This window comes from Mchenga conophoros, linkage group LG19 (genome assembly GCF_057382185.1).
Source record: "Mchenga conophoros isolate Kocher_MC1m ecotype Shallow Benthic linkage group LG19, M_conophoros_male_GT1.1, whole genome shotgun sequence".
In the NCBI taxonomy this organism is placed as follows: domain Eukaryota; kingdom Metazoa; phylum Chordata; class Actinopteri; order Cichliformes; family Cichlidae; genus Mchenga; species Mchenga conophoros.
The window spans coordinates 7,990,298-8,016,892 of NC_140544.1; the positions used below are offsets into that span (position 1 = coordinate 7,990,298).

General features: G+C 40.2%; 1 protein-coding gene across 1 annotated transcript; it reads left to right on the plus strand.

The window, feature by feature from the left end:
- Nucleotides 1–17,027: 17,027 nt before the first annotated feature.
- On the plus strand, nt 17,028–26,263 carry mavs (mitochondrial antiviral signaling protein). The gene is made up of 5 exons (XM_085257780.1): nt 17,028–17,121; nt 19,711–19,833; nt 20,361–20,541; nt 21,615–22,348; nt 23,342–26,263. The coding sequence occupies exons 2-5, from the start codon at nt 19,711–19,713 to the stop codon at nt 23,960–23,962; spliced, it is 1,659 nt and encodes a 552-aa protein (XP_085113906.1). The 5' UTR covers nt 17,028–17,121; the 3' UTR covers nt 23,963–26,263.
- Nucleotides 26,264–26,595: the final 332 nt, after the last annotated feature.

Genomic DNA, 26,595 nt, shown 5'->3' on the forward strand with positions numbered 1-26,595 from the left:
AAGTGAATAATGATATTTCACTGAAAGCAGCATTCACTTTTAGAAAGTAGTAGTGCATAAGCTGGACACTCAATGACCCTTTTTTCATCTTTATGAATCAACAAAGTGATAAAGAAAAAATGCAATAATCCCCCGTTTGAGTGTAAAGTAGCTAAAAATGGCTGATCACATAAATAAATATATGTCAAAATTATACCCAACTCTTTTTTTTTTTTTACATTTATTCTAAAAGGGAAAAAAAATCAAACAAGCACATTTTAAATGAAAGGAAAGCCAACATGAAGCATCTCTGTAAGGTCTTCTGGCACTACATACCAGAACAGGTTCAGTGTACTTTGGTAGTGATACTCCAAGTCTCTGGAACTCTACAGTGGGAACGAAGCACCATTCTTACAAAATATGTTCCCTCATTTTGTGTTTTGATGAGCCTGTTAAAGTTGAACTTTTTGTAAGGTGTGTTTGAAAGTACCACAGCATTTTAGGAAAGGAGCATCATACTAACAGTAAAATATGATGGTGGTAGTGTGATACTCTTTGTTTGTTTTACTGCCTCAGGACCTGATAGACTTGCTGTGGCACATGGAACCATGAATTCTGCATCTACTAAAACATGAAGGAGAATTTGCGCGGCCTCAAGCTAAAGCACACTTGGGTTCTGCAGCAGGACAATGATCCAAAACATACGAGCAAGTCCACCTCTGAATGGCTTAAGAAAAACAAAATGAAGACTTTGGAGTGGCTTAGTCAAAGGCTCCTGACCTGAATCTGATTGAGATGCTGTGGCATGACCTCAATACAGCAGTACTCTCCGATGTGGATGAATTACAACAATTCTGCAAAGATGAGGGTGACAAAATTCCTCCACACAGTTGAAAAAACTTCATTGCCAGTTATCACAAAAGCTTGATTGCAGTTGTTGCAGCTAAGTGTGGACCAACATGTTATTAGGTTTAGGGACAATCACTTTTTCACACAGGGCCATGTATTTTCCCCCTTGATAATAAACATCTACATGTAGAAACTGCATTTTATGTTTACTTGTGTTATTTAAATTTGTTTGATCATTTGAAACATTCTAGTGTGACAAACATACAAAAAAAAACCCAGGAAATCAGAAACACTTTTTCACACTGATTTCTACTCCATTTTTGCAGCTCTGATTCTTGGTTATCACAAAGAAACTACCACACATAGTCATTACACTTCTTGAATCCTGCTTTAATAAGTCATTTACAGGTTATGTGTTTACATCTAAAAGGTGACTAAATAAATATTGGTAGGTTGATTATTATCAGATTTTTTTAACCTCTGAAATACGATTCCTGACATCGGTCACTATGGACCTATTTAATTCTTTTGTTCTAATTTGCAACCTTTTGCATAAGTGGCCTGAAAATATTGTAAAAGTACTGACAAGTGTGACACATGCATAGGATGAATAATTCACCTGCAGCTCCGGGGCCATTGTGCATGTTTTATTTTTTCCCTGTGGCTCAGTGAACTAGCCAATCTGTCACAGGAAAGCATGGATGTCAGCACCCGTGCCTGATACGCTATTCATATGTCCAATTCTATTTGGTTGAAAATTATAGGCTTGAACAGCAAACGTAACAATCTGGGAGTAAACAGCAATGACACAGACAGTGTCATTAGTGTCATTAACAATTATTTTCAACCCAGTTTAAAATACAATTGGGTGCATTATTTGTCATTTTGCCTCTGCACTTCAATCCCATCTTCAATGATTTTATATTATTCAAGATGGGATTGAAGTGCAGGCTTTGTGCTTTTATTTAAGGGGTTTAACCACAGTATTGCATTTGGAATTGATACATAGTGCCCCATTTTCAGATGTTAAAAAATAACTGGACAAACTAACACAGTATCTTGAGATGCTCTGCTAGGTCTTAACTGCAGACACCATCAGTTGCTGCTTGTTTGAACACCTAGAACAGGATAACCTGAGTGGAGTGCCCACTCAAGATGAGACTAAACAAACCAACATCAAACCTTTTTCCTGCCCTCTGATCTAGATATCTTTGCCTCTGCTGAATTATTTTTATATCCCCAGTGGGGGGAAAATTATTCGCTCCACTAAATGTTTTTTTAGCATCATGCTTCAGAGTTGTGATGCTGTGAGAAAGCATGGTTATGCAGGACATCTCAGGAAAAAAATGTTATTGTTTTTGTGCTATTGGCTTGCAACTGATGGCACAGCTGCTATGATGGGCTGATACAGAGGACCAAGCACACTCAGTGATGCAGCAGGTGAACACTGCACAGAGAAGCAATAGTAAGAGGGAGCAGTCTAACACAAAACAGACTATTTTCTTAGTATAACAAGTTGGAATATCCCTTTAAAGCAGGGGTGGGCAATTCCAGGGGCCCGTTCTTCGTACCTCGCTAAGTAGGTTAGCCGGATTAGATTGTTGACGATTTCGCGTGATCCTGGATCGTTCGGTTCCCCGAAGCTCATCCGGGACTTGCTGTCATAGCAACAGAGCCGTAAGCGTAAACCTGCTCGGGAGCAGGTTTACTTTATGTAAACAGGATTAGATCGCGGCCACGCAGGTATGTCCGCTTCATTTATACGAAAGCAACAGCGATATTTTTCCACTGTTTCACCATAAATAAATATTATCAATGTAACTAAAGATAATGCAGCACTTGATCCTTTTATTGATGTCACACAGATACATACAGGTCATTTCCTAAAAAAGGGAAATGAACTATTAACATTCTATTACATGTATGTGATTATTACAGATGTAATTCATATTTCAGAGTAGTAATTGTAAATTACTTCGTGTAATCAAGATGAGAGACCACGGCTATAAAAGCGAAGGTGGATTTGGGAAGCCTGTCGCAGCCATGTCCTGTCCGTATACGCGAGCAACCCATTGCGGAAGGTGCAAGATTGATAAGGAGAGTCCTCAGAATTCAGCGTATATTGCGGGACAGACAGGATCCTTTAGCTCAGCGCGACAGTGTGCTCATAGAGAGATATCGATTTTCCCGTGAGGGTATTATTTACTTAACCAACTTGTTGACGAGGGGGTGCAGGACCACCACCTGTCTTTTTGTCCTCTGCCCTTTTCTTGGTTGCTGTTATGAACAAACTAACAGAGTATTACAGGCCAGTATTACCTTGCCAAGAGACGCAAAGCAATCTAAGAGATAAATATTACCATTCTGTAGAATACTCCTGTATTCCACTTTTACTTGTTCCCATGTTCTTGTGGGTCCTGTTGTGGCTCTAATGTGAAAGGGGATATAATATAACATATTATAATATAATATAATGCCATATGATATTGGACAATATAGTGTCATATGATAGATCTACCCTACCGCCTACTGGTGTTGGCCAGAGGGGCCGATGGCGCGATATGGCAGCCTGGCTACAACCGTAGCTGCCTCCACCAGTGTGTGAATGTGGGAGTGAATGAATAGTGGTATCGTAAAGCGCTTTGGGTGCCTTGGAAAGCGCTATATAAACCCAATCCATTATTATTATTATTATTAAATTACCTACGAGTTTGATTTGTCAGCAACTTTCTGCCAGCCCTCTCTCCTTGCTTTTGCAGCCTTTGCAGTGTTCTCTTGCGTTTTAATTAAACTCTGAAACTCCTGAAATCCCTCACTCATGAGTTCTTGCTCTGCTGCCGGAAAATACCGAGCACGCCCCTTGGACATTTTCGCCGACCAATCAGCGGGTTGCCGATCAATGTTTCTACTATCGATGCATAGCCCCTTTTACGACACCCAGTGATGTCACATTCCTGCGTCCAGCTGTAGTAATCGTCAACAGCAGGTGTGTTCGGGGAACCAGATTAGCGAGCTCACGGTTAGCGCGATGATTTGATCTTGGATGTGTCATTTGATTTTGGATGTAGTAAGCGACGTACGAAGAACGGGCCCCAGGCCTCTGGTGAACTTCAGGACATGTTGAGGAGCTAATTTAGCCATTTAAATCAGCTGTGTTGGTTCAAGGACACATCTAAAACCTGCAGGGACACCGGCTCTCGAGGCCTGGAGTTGCCCACCCCTGCTTTAAAGCCTGAACTATGAAATAATTGAAATACATTTGTTTTAAAGTGTAGTATTTATTGAAACTTCTGACAAATTACAAAAAGTAAAAAATAAGAATTTGTATATAAGAGACTGAATGAGTTTTATAAAAGAAGGATTAATTGACATAATAATAAAGTAATAATAAAGTGTTGCTTGCTACTTTGCTAAATATTCTTAAGGTAATGTAGCTTTAGTGACATTTGAAATGTACATTAATTCCAAAAATACCAAACTAGACCTGATGTGATGTGTTTTGAATGTGCACACTGTTTAGCAGCATCTTGGCAAAATGCATCTAAATGACTGAAGTCTAATTTTCCTTTTGTACAGGATCATGTCCAGAAATTTGTTTACAGAGTTGCTGCCTGGCACCTGTTGTGAAAGTTCCAGTTATGCTGGAAGCACTGCTGTGTGTGGCTTTATAGTATCATCCAGAGGCACACGATGTTTCTGCAGCAACTGTGTCGACATGACTGTCATGAGAGAGCGTTACTTGAGGCCCCGCTCTGATGACCTGTTGGCTAAGATCTGTGGCAGAATTTCACGGTTAGACAGCAACTACAGTCTCAGCTGCAGAGCACCTGTCCATCTGTCTCTGGCAAGTGTCAGTTTCATAATTGTTGTGTCAAGTGTGATTAGGGTGCCTGTCACAAACAGACACATCCGTAAAAATCCTCTTGGTAACAAGATGATGAAATGTTCAACAATGTTATGTGTCTCAAAGAAAATTTGTCATATTTAATTATTTAAAAAACTGTCATTTTATTGTATTTATGCTTTTTGCTTTACTTTTTTTTCATTATCTGAGAGCTCAAATGCTCTGCCACCTAAGAAAACACCAGCAAATAAAAAAGAAAAAAACAGTGCAAAAGCACACAAAACACAAGAGAAGTTGAATAAAACACAAAGGATGTAGAAAGTACACAATACAAATTTCCTAATGACTGGTGTTTTGACCTCTCAAGGCGACTGTAGGATAGTCCATGGATAGTACACATATTGTTCTCAAAGCTCCTATACTCTGGTTTCCACAGTGATTCTACATTAACAAGGACTTTTTCACTTTAGTTCTCCTGGTAATGATGGTCAAATCCAGAATAGCAATTCAGCTTTTAGCCTTTCAGTCAACCTCAGTACAATTGCTTGCTCATCTTCCATACCATGAGCTTCTTCTAACTACCAAGGAACCTAGCTTAACATCTTTGTTTCTGATGGAGCATTTCCACTTTGGAAAGACACACAACAAGGTGTAGATTTCCCTTTGCTGTTATGCCCAGGGAATGGCTTCCTGGGTGAAAAGTCTCCATTTGTAACAGGTGACCCTGAGACATCAAGTGCACTGCAACTTTGGAAATGCTAGCAAATAGACAAATGCTTCAACAGCACACAAAACACAGTGGAAGTTTAATAACAATAGAACAGAAAAATAAAAAAACTGCAAAAGCTCAAAAAATGCCTCATAAAACACAATAACATGACGGACCACCAGCAAAGCAACAAGCTAACTGTAAATGGCTAATAGCTAACACAAATCTACAGTTTTATAAGAGTCATTGGATTAAAACACACATTACCTTGCATCTTTTTTTCTCTTAGATGAATCCTTCGCTTCTTTTGAGCGTGCCTCATAGCGATTCTTCGCAGGCTTTGGTTTCTGTCACTACTGCAGTGGCTCCATAGTCAATTGACTTGAACATTTGGCTCCATATTGTAGTGGTTTACACATGCAAAAGGTCCCTGGATAGAGATCAGGAGGAGATATAAATCCCTGTGTGCTTGTATCAGGAAGGTCAAGATAACCTGCTAAATCAAATATGCAGCGCTACCAGCAATGGCAACCCTTTGTGAGTAAAGGAGGATCTGGAAGTAGCTTCTATATACCTGATGTAACATCAAGGTTAACTGGGAAGTTTTACCTTTGAAGTAAAACCCACTCATTCTCAGTTTAGGTGGGTTTAGGAATCAGTTTGAAGCAAATTCTTTACATACCTTTTATGGTTTGTTCCGGGCTAGAATATACTTTGTTTGCATTTCTCCTCTATCCTTATTGTTTGGAGAAAAAATATGTGTACAGCCTTGTATAATGATATGATTGTATTTTTAATTTGTTGTCTGAACACATTTTAATGAGATAAATTCATTAAAGAGTCCACAAGCTGATTTTCACTTTCTGCCTGAGATCAGAAAGCAGATGGATATTCCTGTCTTCCAGCTGTGCAGTGTCCTTCTGAGCTTTGTCCAACTCTGCTTCCACAGCCAAGACACGAGCTCCCAGCCAACACAGAACAGCCACCAATTAACTACCTGCTATGAGCGCCACGACACCATGGCGACCATAGATCTATCATTAAGTTCTGTTTGTCCTGTTTATTTCTTTAAAGGGCAAAGCCTTCCTCCTCTTGTTTCCCACTCATCTGCCGCTTCCTGCTGCAGACTCACAGCATAAGCAGAATGTTAGACATTTTTCTCTGAAAGTGTCCCATTTTTATCCAACAGCTGCTTCTAAATGAGTTCAATCAGAGAAACGCTGCAGACACAATAACATGCCATCATATTTTGTGCATTTAAAAAAAAATAAAAATGGAAGTCTTGGAAATGGCTGTACAGGTCTGCCAACCTTGGATACCAGGCTTTGGTATTTCGTAAATGAAAACCTTGAGTAAGGTGAAGATACAGATTAAATCCTCCAGTACAGAAAAGGCATGGTTCCAGCCCTCCAGCTGGGAACATAAAGGACACCTCCTGAAGAAGACACTTGTATTGAGCTTCCTCTCTTATCTTTTGAGTATAAACTGAAGATAAAAAGCCCCTCTATAAAAAAATAAGTTGGTTAGAGCAGCTGTTTCTTAGCATTTGCCACTTCTTCTAAAGTGCATTAACCAAAAATTTCCATTTTACTCGTCCTAAATGGTTTCCTCTGGAACTGTTTGGCATAGATGACTAACCACAGGTTTGTCTTGTTTAGGAGCAGGTGGGCAAACAGCTAATGGATCTTTTTATTTTCTTTACAAAACCTGGTCAACCACCAGTGGTCACGACAACACTTTTCTTACCTTCTTCATTGAAGATGCATTATGAGTAATCAGCTTTTAAATGGTGAAGTAAACCAAAGGGTGAAACCACGTCTCAAAATGGGGCTAAGTGTTACAGGCCACTGATTTATTTATAGATAGCTTAATTGTTCTTGATGGAAATTAATTCTAGTGTCATAGTAAGTTGTGTGAGGCAAGCAGAGTGAGGACCCAAGGTGCAGGACTCTGAGACAAGACTAACCTTAAAACACAAAGAACTGAAATACAAAGACTGTACTGAGAAGATTGTTGGAAACACTAACCAAGAAAATAAAGCAGAAACTTCCAAACCAACAGGAGACACAGAGGGAGATCACGACAATGGACAATAGGAGACTGAGACATATATACACTGTAGGGTGATAAGAGTGGAAACAGCTGGGGAACACAGAAGGAACAAATTAGGCTTGACAAGAAAGACGAAGCAAAATTGAGCTTAATGCAGACGAGACTGAGACTAACAAAACAGAAGCGACAAACACGAACACTACAACATACACACATAGACACAGATGAGACAGGGACAGACTGGACATGAAAGGGAACTAACTAAATCAGACAAAGAACTAAGAGCTAGAGACATGGATAACTAAACTAAGGCGCACAGGGAAATAATACCAGGTTAAAATGTCAGAAATACATCATAAACCCATACAAACTCAATGCACTGGGTTAATGACCCAGGCACCATGACATCTAGACCATATGACCGACGTCAGATTTAGACTCATCATCAAATACTACATTATGTCTTAAAAAACAGCAAACCATGTGCTTACCTAATACTATCATCTCAGGATCATGCAGAAAGTCTTAGGCAAAGCATCTGTAAACAACGATGCAGCGAACAGCGATGCAGGAATGACATTTTCTTCTCTCATCCCAAAAAGCTGTACGAATATACTGTAAACTCATGTGTTACAGTTCTGTCACCATTAAGGAATTTTAAGAAGTAGGTTAATATTTCTCACAAGAATGAACTGGCAGTGTTTTGAGTTTTGTATCATTATTGAATTTGATTTTGTCACAGTTTATCTTTTCTAGTCTTTTGGTTTCTGTTTCTGTTCCATGGTCGCTGTCTCCCCTGTCAGCTGTATCCCCTAGTCAAGTCTGCCTCTGTTCTGTTTCCTGTTTTACTTTGAAAGTCTGTGTCCTATCAGTAGTAAAAAATTGTAAGTTTTGCTTCCTCTTGGTCTTGTCAGATTACTCTCAGGTGTGCTCTCCTTCTGTCTCATTCCCCCCGTTATCCCTCAGTGTATTTAAGTCCCGTGTTTCTCTTTGTCAGTGTTGCGTCGTCTGTGTTCCACCCTTCATGTAATGTTCATGTTGCTTGTTCTTGTATGTGTTTCATATTCTTTCATGTTCTAGCACAGTCTTGTTCATAGTCGTCACAGTTTTTAGTTTCCCCAGTTTAGGTTCCAGTTTAAGTTTCGCCCCTGTCCTTACTGCCTTGCTTTCTTTTCTGTTATTCAGCCATAATAAAAGGCTCGCCCTTGTTTAAAGTTATTTCCGTCTCCTTGCCTGTGTCCACGCCTGGGTCCACACACACCTTCACTCGGTCTCCGCAGACCGTGACACTCCCTCATGGACTGCAGGTCAGCTCTGCTATGTTGTATTAAAGGTTTACATTTTCAGTCAGACAAAGTTTAATGGCCTCTTTGCAAATCAAGCGGGAATGAAGCATTTTGCTATTTTTTGGGTACAATTGTCTTGTGCTTTATTTCATGTGCATACATGCTGAGAACTGTGTGATGTTCCTAATGTGTTTTGTAGTACAGAAGTATCAGAGAAAGACTCGAGCAATAAACACCTGCTTCAAAGAACCGACCTGTATCTGTGCTGTTGTGGAGAGAGCTGTAGAACACATTTAGAATGGATTATAGTGGAGACTGTGAATCACGTCTTCTCATCCAATATCAGTCTCTGTCCTCACAAATGCATTTCTGGAAGAACGGTCAAACATAAACGCTCCTTAGCCTTGTGGAAAGCCTTTCCAAAAGAGCTGAAGCCTTTATAGCTGCAAATGTTTGACCAACATCACATTAAACCCTATGGATTAAAAACGGAGGGTCGGTCAAGTTCATTAGGGTGTAAATCCTTTTGGCTACAAAGTAGTTTCTGGTTATTCAATGAAATGGTGACTATTAGGGGGTATGAGAAGAGATCTAAATGTAGAGGCACAAATTACTCAGCAATCGTCAGGCCAGAGAAATAATCAGACGGAACTTCTGTCACATCTTTTGAGGTCTCTGCTCTTCTCCTGTAGTATCCCCTGAAGCAGTAATTATGGTAGCGGAGGAGTATCATGGACCTGAGCTGTATCAGTTCAAGCTCTTAGACCAAGAGTTGGTACTGCCTGATGCCAGAGCTCCCTCTCTCTCCCCATTTTGCTACCATCCTACCATCTGCCACTGATGCTGAGCCATATGAGCATCTGAAGGGAAAGAAGACAGTCTGGGCTTGCAGCTGTCCAACACAAAAATTTAAACCCTTGTGCCAAAACTAAATAAGACTAAATAGAGAATTGCAAAAGATAAAGAACAAATAAATAAAAATGTGGCACAATAAAAACAGTTTCAAAACTCAAATGCAAGGATGTATATATATGCTTTTTATATTTAAATAATAATTAGAATTTCTTGACAGATTATTACAGCTTAGTAGAGATGGATGTGGATAGTCAGGTGGTCACCAGCACCACCATTAACCCACATCAGTTGCGTCAACAGTCTAACCTTTGAGTGGTTGTGAAAAGAAACCTGCTTTTAGTCATCTGTGTGTTTACCAGTAAAGCAGAGGCCGCCTGTGGCTCCAACGCCCCGGCAAATTTGACATTTTAGTCTGCCTGAGTGAAAAGAAAGGTTACAGGTTGAAGAGGGAAAAAAATGAGCCTCTAAAGCTCTTCAGTATGCTTGTGCTCTTGCACATAATTTATTCATTGGCAGTAGACCATGTCTCCTAATGTCTGCCCCTGGGTCATTTGGTTTTATATTCACTTTATTTTTAGGGGTTTTCAACATCCTAGGATACTAAACCAAATAACAGACCTTTTTTTGTCAGTCAGTCAGTTTTGATAGAGATATGTGCAGCATTATTCCCTCATTTTATGTAAATTCTTTTTTCTCCTGTGTTAATTAAAGGGTGTATGTTTTATAAGATTTTACTAATTAACTACTGCTTAAACCTATGTAAACTACTTAATCTAATGCACTCAAAGTAATCATTATTGTAAAATATGGGACCTTTTCATAGAGTAAATGTTGTTCATGCTTGAGTGTTACAAATGAGATGTAAGTCTGGGCTCTGGCGGGGCGCTCACAGAGTGCTCCCCAAACCACTTTTTTGTTATCTTGACTGTGTGCTTGGGGTTGTTGTCCCGTTGAAGTCCTGGAGCACGTTATCATATAGGATGTCTCTGTACATTGCTGCATTACTTTTCCCCCCAGTATAATGCTGCCCTCACCATGCTTCACTGTAGTGATGCCAGGTTATGAGCACTGGCTGGTTTACTCCAGATGTGACACTTGGCATTCAAGCAAAAAAACGTAAATCTTTGTTTCATCACCCCAGAGAATTTTGTTTCCCGTAGTCTCAGAGGCTTTCAGGTGTCCTTTGCCCACCCGCTTCAGATGTTATCAATCCATACAAAGGGCATTATTAGCAGAAATTCAAAGCGGGTTCCTTTGTCAAACATGTGGCTGGCTGTCGTATGCCTTTTATTGAGGACTGGCCACTATACCAAACAAGCCCAATTGGTGGATTGATTGAAGCCTGATTCTACCCTGATTCCTCAGGTTGCCCAGGCTGCCACGTAAGAGTCCAGGTGGTTGTAAATGTCTTCCATTTGCAGATCATGGAGGCCAACGAGGTCATTATTGGGATCCTCAGTGCAGCAGAAGTTTTCCCCCAGATCTGTTTCTCAGTGCATTCCTGTCTCTGAGGTCTAAAGAGCATTCCTTGGACCTCATGGCTGGGCTTGTGCTCTAACACGCATTGTCAACTATGGTGCCTTATATAGACATGTGAGTGCTTTTGCAAATCATGTCCAATCACTCTAGTCAGTTTAATTTTAATACATTTTTGAGAATTTCAAGTAAACATTTTGCACTTTGTTATTATGGGGTACTGTGTATAGAATGTTTAGGTGAAAAATGAATTTAATACAAAAAGGCTGTGACATGACAAAATATGGAACAAGTACAATGCTGTGAATAGTTACAGGATGCACTGTTCATTACAGTTTTCCTACATGATAAAGAATTGAAATTGTAAGTAATAAATGTGTATGATTACAGAAAAACATGTGATTTCTTACTGGCCAGAAACTTCTTTTCTAATTCACAGAAAGTTTCTTGCTTGCTTTCCTTCTTTTCTTTTTCCTTTTTTTTTTTTGACCTATGTTTTTTTATCATTTAACCAATTATTTATTACTAAATTCATATGAATATGATTGGACAGGTCTTTTTTAGTAGGAAAAGCTGCAAAACCTATGAAAATACAGTTGAAAGTCCAAAGTCCCCTTATCATATTTTGAACCAGTTGGGCTGGATTGGAGTATTTGCCGAACCAGTTCCGGCCCCCGGGCCTTAGGTTTGACACCCTTGATCTATCTATCGATCTGAAAAAGAGAAGGAGAGAGAGCCTTATCAGCCTTATCAGTGGCTTTACAGGACTCTTTTAAAACGAGGCTAGTGTTGCATCACATCTGGCAGGCAGTTCCAACATCTCTGAGGGTAATAGCAGATTTTCATTTAATCCTAGAATAAAAACACTGCCCAGGACATTTATATTTTAGTAAACAAGCAGCAGGGTGGTAAAGTTCACTGTAATGCTCCCCAGACCCTAAGAAATGAAAAAACAACAACAATTTTTTTCATTACAGCTACGATTTATGGCTCATTATTTGGGCCAACAGGAGTAATTTAGAAAACAGTTTGTAAAGGGACAAAAAAGAAGAACATGAAAATTAGAGTTTATTTGACAGTTTTTACATTTACTTTTATATTCCTTCATGCTTGTTTGATTAAACATTTCAGTTGTGATTGCAGCGCTCCCTACAGTCAGCAGAACTCAACCTAACGATCCAGGTAATGACGATTTTAGTCCGCTGACTCATAGCCAATCATTTCATGCAGGGCTACAGTTTGGCCTTTACAACATTACATTTATCTAATGCTTACAAATCTGCTGATCGCATTATGCTCCTTTTTTTTCCTATTGTTGATTTGGCTAGGATTTAATGTCCATGTGGCTTTATTAAGGGGGATCAGTTTTTCACCGGGGCATTTTCTGCCCCAACTAACTGCATAACCATTTTTGTTTATGTAACAATTTGCCTTTATGTCTCTCTTTTATAGCAGAGATCCAACTTATGACCCTGGTGATGTAAGTGCATGTCTGAGCTTTTCAGGATGCAGATCAGAAGCACATACGGTTAAGGCATTCATAATCTCTAACCACTTAGTGGATAATCAGGTTGGAGTTCTCAGCAAAAAGCCACGTCTGCCTCCTTCCTGTTTCCTTGTCCCCTCTGAAGGATGCAGCTGTATTTGAACAAAAAAGAAACCGTAGTCATTAACCTGGTTCACAGATTTCTTGGCTCTTTTCCATGTGGGGCTAATCCTGCAGTTGTCTAATTATGGCTCCACAGAGCCACAAGGGTTCACCCCAGGTTCATCATCTCCAAGGCTTAGGAAGTCAGGAATGGTCCTTAAAGGTTAATTCTGTGAAACCTTTAACGTTATGACTTGAATTTTTGTCTTCTTGGGCTTTTTTGTGGGGGGTATATTGCCCCCATTTTTTTTTTTTTTTTTTTTTTTACATGGAATCATATATTTCATGTAAAATGGACAGAGCCACTGTGATTTCACCCTCTGGTCTCTGATGACACATTTTGAACCTTCATTGTTGACATGCTGGAGCAGTAAGTTGTCATTTGCAGCTTCATTCGCTTTAGCTTCATTTTTCAGTCTCAATGACTGAAGTCTGACATAGCCATTCTTTTCAACATGCCTGTCATGCAAGATGCTGTACTTTGTGTTTGTTTTTTTTTAACAGCCAAGGGGCTGTGACAAGAGTACAGTCCTTCTCTTTTATTTAGATGTACATGCTGCCCCCCTATTCAACTGTGATGGGCTGGTGATGTTGCCTTGGGCTCATACTGTGGCTTTATTTGCCTTTCTGTGTCCTCCTCCTGCTACGGAGGGTTTGTCCAATAAAACAGTAAATTTCTTACAGTAAATACCAGATTTTTCACAATTATAATCCTACATGTTACCAAACAGTTAGGCTTTTAAGGAGGTGATTTTCACTACTTTAGATTATTTGTGAGTCATTAACAGAGGATTAAAAGGATTACAAAGGAATGAAACATCCAATTTGCTTTCATAGATATTTTTCATGCTAAACCATGCTCTCTAGGCCCAAAGTGAGGAGGAGTATTGTCTAATTATAATAATAACCTGTCTCAATTTCATACAACACATCTGGATTTCTTCATGCTCCAGCTGATTGAACACAACTGTGTTTCAGCCTCTCTTTGTCTCTCCTGGGATTGCCTGGCTGTGACCTGTTTTTTCATTCACAGTCCAGTAGTTCAAAACGAACACTTTAAATAGCGATGAACAGACAAAGAGCGCCACCACATTTGCAGAAACATCTAAAAGGAATGTACTGAAAGACATCACAGGCTGGCTCCACCCACTGATGCTACACAAATCATACAGTGATTAGTACAAAGTAAGAATCTCATCTTCTGGAGTCAAATGTGAGGCCATGCAACAGGACAGTGATCCCACGAACATCTGCAAATGTTTCTGCAAAAGAAAAATAATAATTGCTTTCTCAGCTGGACTTTCCAAAACTGTAATTTTATATTTTCTGCTTGGAATGAATGATCTGTACATTTGACTTGGATTTGACTTATTGAATATTTCCACCCATAACCCTGGGTTATATATAGTGTAAATGAGGAGGAAGAAACAACAGAAGGAAATCCATTTTCTAATGATAATGTGAAATGTGTCATTGCAGCTTCAAGGTTCTTTATACACACATTTCTCATTCTTCTGATTGTAACAAGCAGATATTTTCAGTCTTTTTCTTGTCTCGTGTTCACAGTTTATTTCGACTGCCCCCGAGTGGATACAAAAACAACAACAAAAAACTGTTATTCCAGGTTTTAAAATAAATGTGTGACCTCTGACCCCATGCTGAGAGAAATTACATTTGTGACTCCAGACTTGACAAAGTTCCCCTGAGAGTAGTGGAAGACAATAGAATAGTGTTTCACTGGCAGAGTAATGATTCCCCCTGTGGAGAGAAAACTAATCGTAATGTGTGAAATTAGAAAGCTGGAGTTCCTGTAGTTGCAGTTTAATAAGGAAAACTGAAAAAAAGTTAATATATATTTGCAGGAAATGAATGTGCCAAGACAACGAAACGTTTTTTTTCCTCACGTACTTTGAGAGATATCAACTCAAAGCTGCGAGCGCAGTTACAATGAAGCATCATCTGTGGAATGTACTTTCACTTACTGCAGTTTTAAAACATTTATACTATAAAACCTTTGTTGTAGTGCAGTAAGTGTCTTATAAACTAGTTAATGTTACAAATGTTCAAATTCCTCCGGTAATTTGTATCACTTTTAATGTTTTTAACACAGAGAAACATGTTCATGACACGATACTGTCACGCTAAGGGCGACCTTATCTTTAAACACATCCCTCGGGACCTTAAATAAGCAGTAAGCCTCTGAGAGTGAGCAACTAGCTCCACCTTCTGGTTTAAAATAAGCATATGCCAAGATTTAAGTTTGACTTGCTTTGATTTTGCTTCTTCTGTGCTAAAACTGTTTTATTTTTTATGACTCTAACAAACCTGTTTGCTGCTTTCACTTTCTTATTATCCTTTGACAAACTTAAGTTTGGTGTGAAAATAGTGTGAGAACTACAGTTTATTTAGCTGAGATATAACTATAAAAGTGCAGGTATAGGTGCAACAATGGACTTCAAACTCACTCAAGAAAATGGATTATTGCAACTGCAGCTCTTTCAGCAGTTCATTGCCCTGCATGTAGCAAAACAAGTGAAAGCTTTCTCTCCGCTTTAGCTTTAGCCTCTAGAAAAATAGGACAAAAGCAGAGTTTGTGCAATTCTAACGAGCTTGAGTGTTTAGAAATGTTTCTCCGGGCTTCTTAAAGGGCATTCAAAGCTCTTCATTGGATTTTGGCTGCTTTTGTTCTGTTCTCTATCAAGAGGATCCCACACTGCTTCAGTAATGCTGAGGTTCATGCTCTTGTGTTTTTATTGTATCGTATGCTTTTATTAAATTGTTGCCAGTTGGATGTTTTCAAGATAGTATTGTATGTGGATCCAAATCCAGTGGTAATTAAATGCCATTAATTTTGGCAAGATCCCCAACACCACTGACTAAAATACCGCCCCAAACTATAACAGAGTCGCCAGCATGTTTTACATGGTACAACGCTGACTGTTGTACCACTCTCCAACCTCCTGCATACACACTGACAATGATTTGAATTTTTAAAAATCCAATATTGATTCATTCCATAAATCTGTTGCCACTGAATTTCAGTCCAGTTCTTGTGTAATTTGTAATAACTCTGCCTCTCCCTGTTTTCTTACCTTAAAATGGCTTTTTGAAGGCCACCCTTCCACTGAGACCATTTCTGATATGTACAGTGGCTTGCAAAAGTATTCGGCCCCCTTGAGCTTTTCCACATTTTGTCACATTACAGCCACAAACATGAATCAATGTTATTGGAATTCCACGTGAAAGACCAACACAAAGTGGTGCACACGTGAGAAGTGGAACGAAAATCATACATGATCCCAAACTTTTTTTTTACAAATAAATAACTGCAAAGTGGGGTGTGCGTAATTATTCAGCCCCCTTAGTCAATACTTTGTAGAACCACCTTTTGCTGCAGTTACAGCTGCCAGTCTTTTAGTGTATGTCTCTACCAGCTTTGCACATCTACAGACTGAAATCTTTGCCCATTCTTCTTTGCAAAACAGCTCCAGCTCAGTCAGATTAGATGGACAGCGTTTGTGAACAGCAGTTTTCAGATCTTGCCACAGATTCTCGATTGGATTTAGATCTGGACTTTGACTGGGCCAGTCTAACACATGGATATGTTTTGTTTTAAACCATTCCATTGTTGCCCTGGCTTTATGTTTAGGGTCGTTGTCCTGCTGGAAGGTGAGCTCTGTCCCAGTCTCAAGTCTTTTGCAGACTCCAAGAGGTTTTCTTCCAAGACTGCCCTGTATTTGGCTCCATCCATCTTCCCATCAACTCTGACCAGCTTCCCTGTCCCTGCTGAAGAGAAGCACCCCGAGAGCATGATGCTGCCACCACCATATTTGACAGTGGGGATGGTGTGTTCAGAGTGATGTGCAGTGTTAGTTTTCTGCCACACATAGCATTTGCATTATGGCCAAAAAGTTCCATTTTGGTCTCGTCTGACCAGAGCAGCTTCTTCCACATGGCTTATGGCATACTGCAAACGGGGCTTCTTATGGTTTTCTGTTAACAATGGCTTTCTCCTTGCCACACGCTGGACCCTATTCAGCAGCAGCTTTAAAATGCTATTGAAAACAGCAGCGTGTGTGTGTGAGTGAGTGCACAGATTAGGATCAAGGATTAGGGACAGATGTAAACCAGAAATCGAGATCCAATGTAATACGGCTGCCGTCCATCACAGCAGAAGAAAGGTCAGGGTTAGGGTCAAGTATAAGCAAGCCACGCCTTCATTACATCTTCATTGCAGTTTCTATTGGCCCAATATTTGATTGATGGCGCTGTTTTCCAATAGGAGAGCAGGAGGGAGCCCTCGTGGGGGGAAACCGCTGAGCAGATGTGTGTGTGAGAAGACGAAGAGGACGCAGGTTTTTACTGAGTGCAGGAATTGCTGTAGAAAGGGAGTGACGAGCTGCAGGGACACGAAAAAGTAAAGGTGAGCACTACATTATGTAACATTACGATTTATGAAGCTAAATTAATCGTGCTGCTCAACACGATGTTTTAGCTCTAATGTTAGCAATTCATTTTAGCTGGAGAGTGTCGTGTCTATCTAATTTCTTGTTGGCAGCAGTTGACTGTTATTTCCATTTAGTTAGCACATACTCGGTTATTTCAGACAGGTTTCGATCATTTACAGGCAGGTGTCAGTCCTTTCTGTGTGATGTGGCTGTGTAGCCTTTTTAAATTTATTTGCAAACTTCGTGTCGCGAATTGTTTGACCCCCAAAGTAGATTTGAAAGTTTAACGTGATATTGCAGTAGCTGACACGCGGTCGTACGTGTAGTTTGTGTGCACCCTATTTCCTCCTTCCTGACCTTCTTTGGGTGTTTTCCTCCAAAACGGGTTGGAGCAGTTATTACCCAACAAACGTCTCAATGTCTTTCTTTCTTTCTTGTGACCTCTTTTTGTCTTGAGAGTTTTTATTGGACTAAAATAGCTGCGGTGGTAATATCTTACTGGACCAGAACTGTCTATGAAACTTGATCCTGAGACTTGGATATTGGCAAGAAATGACCTGCCACATTAGAGGTCATTCATTGGGCTCAGCTGTTCAGAATCTGTCCTTGTGTCAAGGTGCATTTTTGTGTCCTTCCTTGTCTTGTTAATCTACAATCTTTCCTCGCTTTATACTTAGACGCCAGCTTGGAAATAATGCACACTCTCAAAACTTCTTCCTGTTTAATCTTAAGGTTCAACACTTTGTCTACCTGTCAGGTAAACTATGTCCTCTGTGGGCTATTAAGACAGCCAGGAAGACTTTGCTCTTTGTTTGCTCCCCCTGACATCACTTCCGTTTTGAGCCACAGGCAGACTGCTTTTGCTGATGTCCCACATTTATTCAGAACTTTAGAGTCCCATATCTTTTTTTTTATTTTTTTAAAGCTAGCAGTGACCAGTGTTGGTCAAGTTACTTGAAAAAAGTAATCAGTAACTAATTACCGATTACTTCCACAAAAAGTAATCCCGTTACTTTACTGATTACTTATTTTCAAAAGTAATTAATTACTTAGTTACTTTTTAAAAACACGATTTACAACCTGAAGAGGTGATAAAGCGATAGATCTTTCAGCCCAATTCTACTTTTTCTACATAATCCATCATACAAAATGTAATCAAATGGAAAAGTCTCTTTTTAAAACTTGTTTTATTAGTTTTAATCTTTTAACTTTATGCATCAAGCAAAAATTTAATTATATGCAACATTCTCTGACTTGAATAAATTAGTTTAACATGTAAACCTATTTTCTGCACATTCCAGCACATAAAATAAAATATTTCTTGTGTTTACACTCACTCTTTCAAATAGATGCAAGTAAAACACAGCAGAAAATAAATAAAGTCAAAGACTAGCGGTCCTGTTGCTCTATTTTCACCTGCAAAGCAGGACTGCGGTAGGCGGAGGTTTACCCTGGTGCAGGTGTGCCGCGGTCAGTTGAAGAATCCGCGAGTTTCTCTGTGAGTTTCCCATTACGTCGTTGCGCACTCGGTGCTTGTTTGGAAGTTTAGGGAAGTTTTCTTCCTACGCACGATGGACACTAATGTTTTTGTCACTTTTTATGGAATCAAACTCAAAGTAAGGTCAGTACTTCCACGCTTTAAACGCTGCACGCTCATACTCTCTCCCACAATCGATATGTGATCCATTGTTGATCTGCACACAGCTGTTGTCACTAACAGCGCACTCGCTTACGTCACTGTCATGAGACATTCTCGCAAAAAAATCACGGTTTTAGTAACGCAGTAACGCAGCGTTCCTACGGGAAAGTAACGGTAATCTAATTACCGTTTTTGCAATAGTAATCCCTTACTTTACTCGTTACTCGAAAAAAGTAATCAGATTACAGTAACGCGTTACTGCCCATCTCTGGCAGTGACACTGATATTCTGTGAAAATGACTCCCCCCTCATAGCAGATGCTAATCTAGCTGTTTAGGTAAAAACAAATGAAAGGGCTTAAAGTGTATTCAACACAAATAAGTGATCCCAAGCCTTCATTTGACCCTAAAAATATGCAACCGTGTTTTAGAACAGGGGCTTAATACTGCACATTGGAAAGTCAGGTATTAAATCCTGCAGATGATTAATCAGTGATTAGTGGAGCCTGCTTTCTTTCTTCTTACTCCAGGCGGCTGCAACCTTGATACTACGAGTGTATTATTCCCTTTGGGAGGTGATTTTTGGCTTTGTCAAGACTAAAAGGAAAAAAGAGGTTTCTAAATGAAAGAAAAGCAATTTCCCTCCTTTGCTGCCCTTTGCTTGCATTTTCTCTTTCACTTTCACTTTCATTGGAAAAGAATCCCCTCACTGTGCTTTTCAATCCGGTTTCATGGTTTCACTTTTAGGGTACTTTCACACATCATTTGTTGTGAGGCTAAAAAAATAAAATATAAAATGGTGTTATCTGACATTTTGAAATGTAGTAAAGTGTTTATCTGGGTGTGCAGCTGTAAATAGCTGTAGAATCTGAGAGTTGATAACAAAAGTAAACATTTGTAATATTTTTGCCCTTTGACTTTTCCAGATGTCGTTCGCCGGTGACAAACTGTACGATGGATACATACGGCGGAATATGGCAATCATCGTTTCCAAGGTGAAACCGAGAGAAATAATGATGCATCTGCCTTGCCTGACTGCTTACGACAGGGTATGTTTCAGAAAGCTCTCAGACTAAGAATTTTGTTGTTCTGTTTAGATGCACCCCAAGTATACTCAGTCTGATACCTTCTTTTCTGTATATTACCATGTTGTATAGCTACATGTGAACTGTGTTTAAATACAGTAGCCTGCATTTCTTTATTTAAATCAGAAAGTGTTCATTTAAACCAACCTATTATTTGCTGTCTTTAATGACTATTTAATGCTCCTATGGAAACACATTGAGCAGTACAAGCCTTGTTAGTTAGGCAACCCCAAAAAAGGCCTCAAACTATTTTGCTATTCCTTGCACGACTCTCACTGTAAAAATTACATTTGTTGTTTTGGTAAACACACTAGTGTCACTGATTAAATTAGCTTTGTGGTTGATTGGTTGGTTGTTTATTGGTAACCGAACAGTAAAGGGCATTAGCACTGGTAAAGGCATATTTTAAAGACTAAACTACTGATGATTTGTCTGTTATCTATTAAACTGAGTTTGTTTTCTCACTTGATCTATTTTTTAACAAATCTTAGGACGTCATTGAGGCAAAAACTGAGACAAGTGGGAATTATCAAGGCATGATGCTTCTTTTGGACTGCCTGAAAAGAAGAGAAAACTGGCCCGAGCAGTTCATTGAGGCGCTTGAGGCATGTGAGAAGAGAACCATTGCAGCGGACATCAGAGCAGAATACAACGCTCTAACAGATGTTAACAGTAAGTTGCCAAATAATTTACCCAGCACCGTACATGATAGTGTTGAAGTTTATGCAAGCAGTAACGGATACAGTCTTGGTACACACTTTTGACATGACAAAGCACACTTGTCAGTATTTATATAACAAAAACTAAGCTATAGAGCAGAGGTAATGTGTGAATTACTAAGTAGCAAGTGTGAAAACCTCTACAAAAGCAGTTGATAAAGGCCATTTTTAAATCTGAAGCATTCAGGTATGTAACCAGTTCCCCAGAGGAAAGACATCAGCAATGATCCTGTTCCTGTCCAACAGTATGGGAACGGTTCAAAGTCATTTCTGAAGTTCTTCAGTGAAAACACCTATTGACAAGTAGAAAACTGAAAAGTTGAATGCCTGCAAACCGCAGTAAACTGAAGTGACGCTGTGAAGAAGGGTGGAAGAACAATGTGAGAGACTGATAGTCATACAGAAAGTAATAGAAGTTATTTCTGCAAAATGTTTTCACAAGCAATTTCTCCATTGTTGGCACCATTTTTATCAAATAAGTAATGACATGCTGTAATACATCCTGTGTTTTTGCTAATCTAGACCAGATTATTATTTTTTTTTTATGTCCTGGTTTGTTGGATTACTCAGCGTGCTGGAAATGACAGTTTGAACTCAACCTTCTCCGAAACATAAACAGCTTGTGCAGATAATGCAAATATGTTTCAACCCAAACATGTTTACAGTCGCTCAGAAAAGTGATTATATATACATTATTATACAACAAACATTACTCTGTTTGTTTAGATCCAAGACTAAAGTAAATTGGATTCATCATTTGTAAACACTGCTTGGAAAACTGTTACAATTTAAATGGATTCCTTTTTGAAGAACACTATGCAGAGCGTGTTGCATATAGAATAAATATATACATTTTCATTTTTAAAATGAAAATGTATATATATGTGTATATGCAGCATCGCAGAGTTCATGACAAATTCATTTCTGTATAGTTTCACATTTAGGTAGTCCTTCAGGATTTCACAGAGATTTACTGATAGGATGTCATGAGAGATTTAAATAGCAGAACTGTTTCCTTTGCCCTAGATTCCAACCCCAGCTCCTCTCCAACGTCTGTTGTCACGGCACACGTCCACCCGGCACCATCTGCCGGTCATCTGCCCATTCCAGAGAGTGGTGATAACAGTCGGGATGCTCTAGCTCTGCCAGCTGTAGCTCCTGCAGCTCCTTCAGCTCCTCCAGCTCCCCCAGAGCCAGCTATCCAGGCCCCACCCTCTCCGAAAATTCCAACACTGCCACAAACCCCCCAGAGTGCTGCAGACCCAGGTCCCAAAGTTGTTTCCCCACCTGAGCCTGTCCCTGAGCCTCCAAAGTCAACACAGATTGAAGTGGCACATCCTCCATCAACACCTCCTGCTTCCCCCAAGACCACACGCATTCGGGTGACATCCACAGAGAGAGGAATTAATTTTCGCAAGGAGCCAGAGGAAAACTCTGAATCAGATATCCAAAATATTGCTGCTGGAGCTCAGGTGGGCTCTGGAGATGGTGCCATTACTGTCAACAGGGAAACCACTCCTCCACCACCACATCCAACTGAACACCATGAAGCCGATCCTCTCAGAAGCAGGATTACCAAAAAGAACAAGGAGCCAGAGAGTCCACCTGAAGCCCAGATCAACTCTGATGTGACTGATGGACCCTCTTTCTACACAAGGACCCCAGAGAAGCCTCCGGTCCAGGACAGCACTCCTCCATTGAACAAAAATCCTGATGCTGTCTCACAGCCTGAAGAGATTTCTGGGCCTCCTTCTACACAGGTGATTACTAAAATATGATCATTTTAAGACTTGAATAATGGCACCTCCTGCAACAGTGCTGTCTGATATTCACTTAACTTAGCTTGGTGCTTAAACCACCTTAGGCAGCATTTCGTTCAAAATGAGAAGCTTTACCTCTGTGGTTTCTTTGGGTGGTATACTCGGCATTTTTTTTCTCTCTTTTCTAGAGAAATTTCATTTCTATAAATATAAAGTTACATTAAATTAATTATACTAAGAACAGTAATCTGTGGACAGAGAACATGCAAAGGGTTGCTACAATTGTTTCCAAATACATACAAAAATAACCTTTGCTAATAGTATTGTAGTACGATTGTAGCCTTTTCTTCTTTTTGTAAGTAAGTAACTTTTTTTAATGATCCAACTACTGTATATTGTGTATATCCTTGAACCCTAAAAAGTATGTTGAAAAATGTGTAATTTTTTAAAGGGCCTTGCTAGTTCGACCTTTGTTGGGACATTACTGTATTTTCTGGCGAGTAAAAGTCTCCAGCTGACAGTCACTGGAAGGGCATAACACCACTGGACGTGTGCCATTAAGCCACATGCTCACATTACTGCAGGGTATACAAAAAAACTGGAAGGCACACACACAAAAACAATTTCTAGCAGTCTTATAGGCCTAATCTTTCACAAGGCATCTTTTCATAAAACCCATCCTGCACATTTATTTGTAAACTTTTGGTAATGATGAGTTCATTCAAAATGTCAGAGAGGAAAATATTCTAGAATACAATTAAACGTGTACAAGTGAGAAAATCCGGTATAAAAGTTCTCCTGTATGACATGTAATATATTTAATGGAAACTTAAGTTAGCATTTTTGACAGTAGTATGTATTAGTGTTATTACCAGACCTCCATATAGGTGCTTTTAACGAACCTATAAGCTTTTACACATACCTGAAAGTTAGGACATTGAAAAATTGCAGTTTGGCAATAAAATTGACCTCTGTTATGAATTTCCCCCCCAGATTGTTGAAACTGCAGCTGAAGCCTCCCCCAGGCCTGGTACTCCAGTGATGGAGGCCTCTCTTAATGATGATGTTTGTCTGAGCAAGCCAGGGCAACTCGTCAGCATCCAACCGCAAAATCAACCCAGTCCTACCATCCTCGCGTCCAGCTCAGAGCCGCAGCCCTACTCGGGCAACACTGAGCGTCTGGAAATAAGTGAAGCTCCACCGGATGACGTGTCCTCTTTCGACTCCACAGTTACTACAGTCACGCCACTGCCATGCCAGGAGACCGGCTTCGCTAATCTCAACCATAACGAACCTGAGGAGAACCAGTTTGAGTCGCCGTGTCAAAGCTTTGAAACACAGGAGCTGGTGATACATGCGTCCGGTGAGCCATCTATCCCTAACCTAGACGTCAATAGTGAAACGGCCAAAGAAATCTCCTCGGCACCACCGTCATTCCCACATGCTGCTGCTGATTCTGGGAGTTTAAACACCACCTTCAAAGCAGGAGAAGAGCTAGCAGATACTTCAGCTCCGTGGACCTGTCTCAGCCAATCACCTAACGCAAAGTACATTCTGGCCGCTGCAGGAGTGGGTGCCTGTGCAATGCTGATGGTGTGGAGGTTTAACAAATAAGGGGATATAATACCTGGAATGAAAGAGAAGATTAGACTTTAAGGCTTTTGAAAAGGATTTTAGGTGCCTTAATGAAATCACTGCCATGGGTTGGCATGAGGCAGCAGTTTAATAATTACCTACAGTAATTACAGCTGGCTCTGCAGACCTTTGATCACGTCACTAATGACCATTCTGCTCTTAAGTTTGACATTTTATGTCTTTATTATTGAGTGAGGTTGACTATAGGGAACAAAAACTAAGTCTACCCTTACTATTCTAGTCGGGTCACTTCATAGAACTGGGTTACAATCTCAGGTTATTTATGCACTTGTGCGATGCAAATGTGTGTTTTTTTTAAAGGCGTGTATTAATCATTGTTTGCATGTTCTCTGACAAGCTAGATAAGACTGTTGGCTGTCATCCAGCACGAGTTAATGAATCAAGGACCTGAGTTTGGCTTGCTGGGGACTGTGGAGGCAGGAGTACCAGTAGTTCACCACAGTGTAAATTCTTTGTTTTCCCCTATTCATAGTGGGGAAATATGGCTTTAAATGTATTTATTTGTAAATATTTATATATATATATGTGCTATATAGATACCATCCATCTTCATCCGCTTTATCCGAGGCCGGGTCGCGGGGGTAGCAGCCTAAGCAGAGAGGCCCAGACCTCCCTCTCCCCAGCCACCTCCTCCAGTTTATCCGGGGGAACACCAAGGCGTTCCCAGGCCAGCCGAGAGATATAATCTCTCCAGTGTGTCCTGGGTCTGCCCCGGGGCCTACTCCCGGTGGGACATGCCTGGAACACCTCACCCAGGAGGCGCCCAGGGGGCATCCTTGTCAGATGCCCGAACCACCTCAGCTGGCTCCTTTCGATGTGGAGGAGCAGCGGCTCTACTCTGAGCCCCTCCTGGATGGCCGAACTTCTCACCCTATCTCTAAGGGAGAGGCCAGCCACCCTTCGGAGGAAGCTCAATCCTGCCGCTTGTATCCGCGATCTCGTTCTTTCGGTCACTACCCACAGCTCATGGCCATAGGTGAGGGTAGGGACGTAGATTGACCGGTAAATTGAGAGCTTCGCTTTTACACTCAGCTCCCTCTTCACCACGACGGACCGGTGCAGCTCCCGCATCACTGCAGCTGCAGCCCCAATCCGTCTGTCGATCTCCGGCTCCCTTCTCCCATCACTCGCGAACAAGACCCCGAGATACTTGAACTCCTCCACTTGGGGCAGGAACTCGTCCCCGACCCGGAGTGGGCACTCCACCCTTTTCCGGCTGAGAACCATGGCCTCAGATTTGGAGGTGCTGATCCTCATTCCCGCTGCTTCACGCTCTGCTGCGAACCGTTCCAGTGCGAGCTGTAGGCCCTCACCCGATGAAGCCAACAGAACCACATCATCTGCGAAGAGCAGAGATGAGATTCTGAGGCCACCAAAGTGAAAGCCCTCCGCCACTTGGCTGCGCCTAGAAATCCTGTCCATAAAAATGATGAACAAAATCGGTGACAAAGGGCAACCCTGGCGGAGCCCATCACCCACCGGGAACGAGTCAGACTTACTGCTGGCATTGCGAACCAAGCTCCTGCAACGGTTGTACAGGGATCGAATGGCCCGTAGCAATGGGCCAGACACCCCATACTCCCGCAGCACCTCCCACAGGACACCCCGAGGGACACGGTCGAATGCCTTCTCCAAGTCCTATATAGATACCTAATTACTTATTTTAAGAAAGATTGATGTGCTGTTAACATAAAAAAAAACAAACACTCAGCAATCAAGCAGTCAGTCAGCTAATCCCTGCATAATTTTTTTTTTTTTTAAACAGCAGGTAAGTGTTTTCGTATCATGGCAGTGATAGTTGTATCATAACCTGGGTGTTTGTCTATGGCGTTTGACACGTGTCCTCTTCTGCTTTCATGTATCTAAATGTGTGTTTAAATTTAATCAATGTTATTTTACGGTTAGAAAATGTCAACTATATTTTGCAACTGGCACCTACTTTTGCAACAATTGGCACAATTTAATCCTAAGGTTGTCTTATATGGTGCAAATGTTTGATTCAACATTTAAGTCGTCAATAGATGATTTTTCTCCTTTAAATAAAAACCTGTTTAGGTTTGTTCTGTAAGTTGAGAGGTTTTATTGTACATAGTTATGTCAATAATGAAATTTTAAGGAAAATCTTTTGCACTTTTTAAGAGCCTTTTTGAGCTGCTGAGGTGATGACATAATTACAGTTCATGTGGTTATGTAATCTGTAAAAATGTAAAAGTTCCTAAAATTTATATTCACATCAATAAACTTGAATTTCTGAAAAGATGTATGTTTTTGTTTTGTTTTATTTTTTGTTTTTTAAACTGTAACCACTGAATTCCTTTAGGAAATAGTTGCATATAATCAGGCATAATAGGCCATGAAATAAAATTCAGATTGTCTCATTATATTTACTGTATTTCATGAAATTGTGTTACTAGTAATGCCTCTAAAACTATGCTTCTGTCAATGTGTCTGTAATATAAGATAGTTATGTAATTTGTAATTTTTTCCCTTTCGTTTTGACTTTGTTTTTATTTCATCTTAGTTTCAGTTGGTTTGCTTTTTTCAGTCTGTTGTTTAAATGTTTTAGTTTATTTTTTTATTAGTTTCGTCTT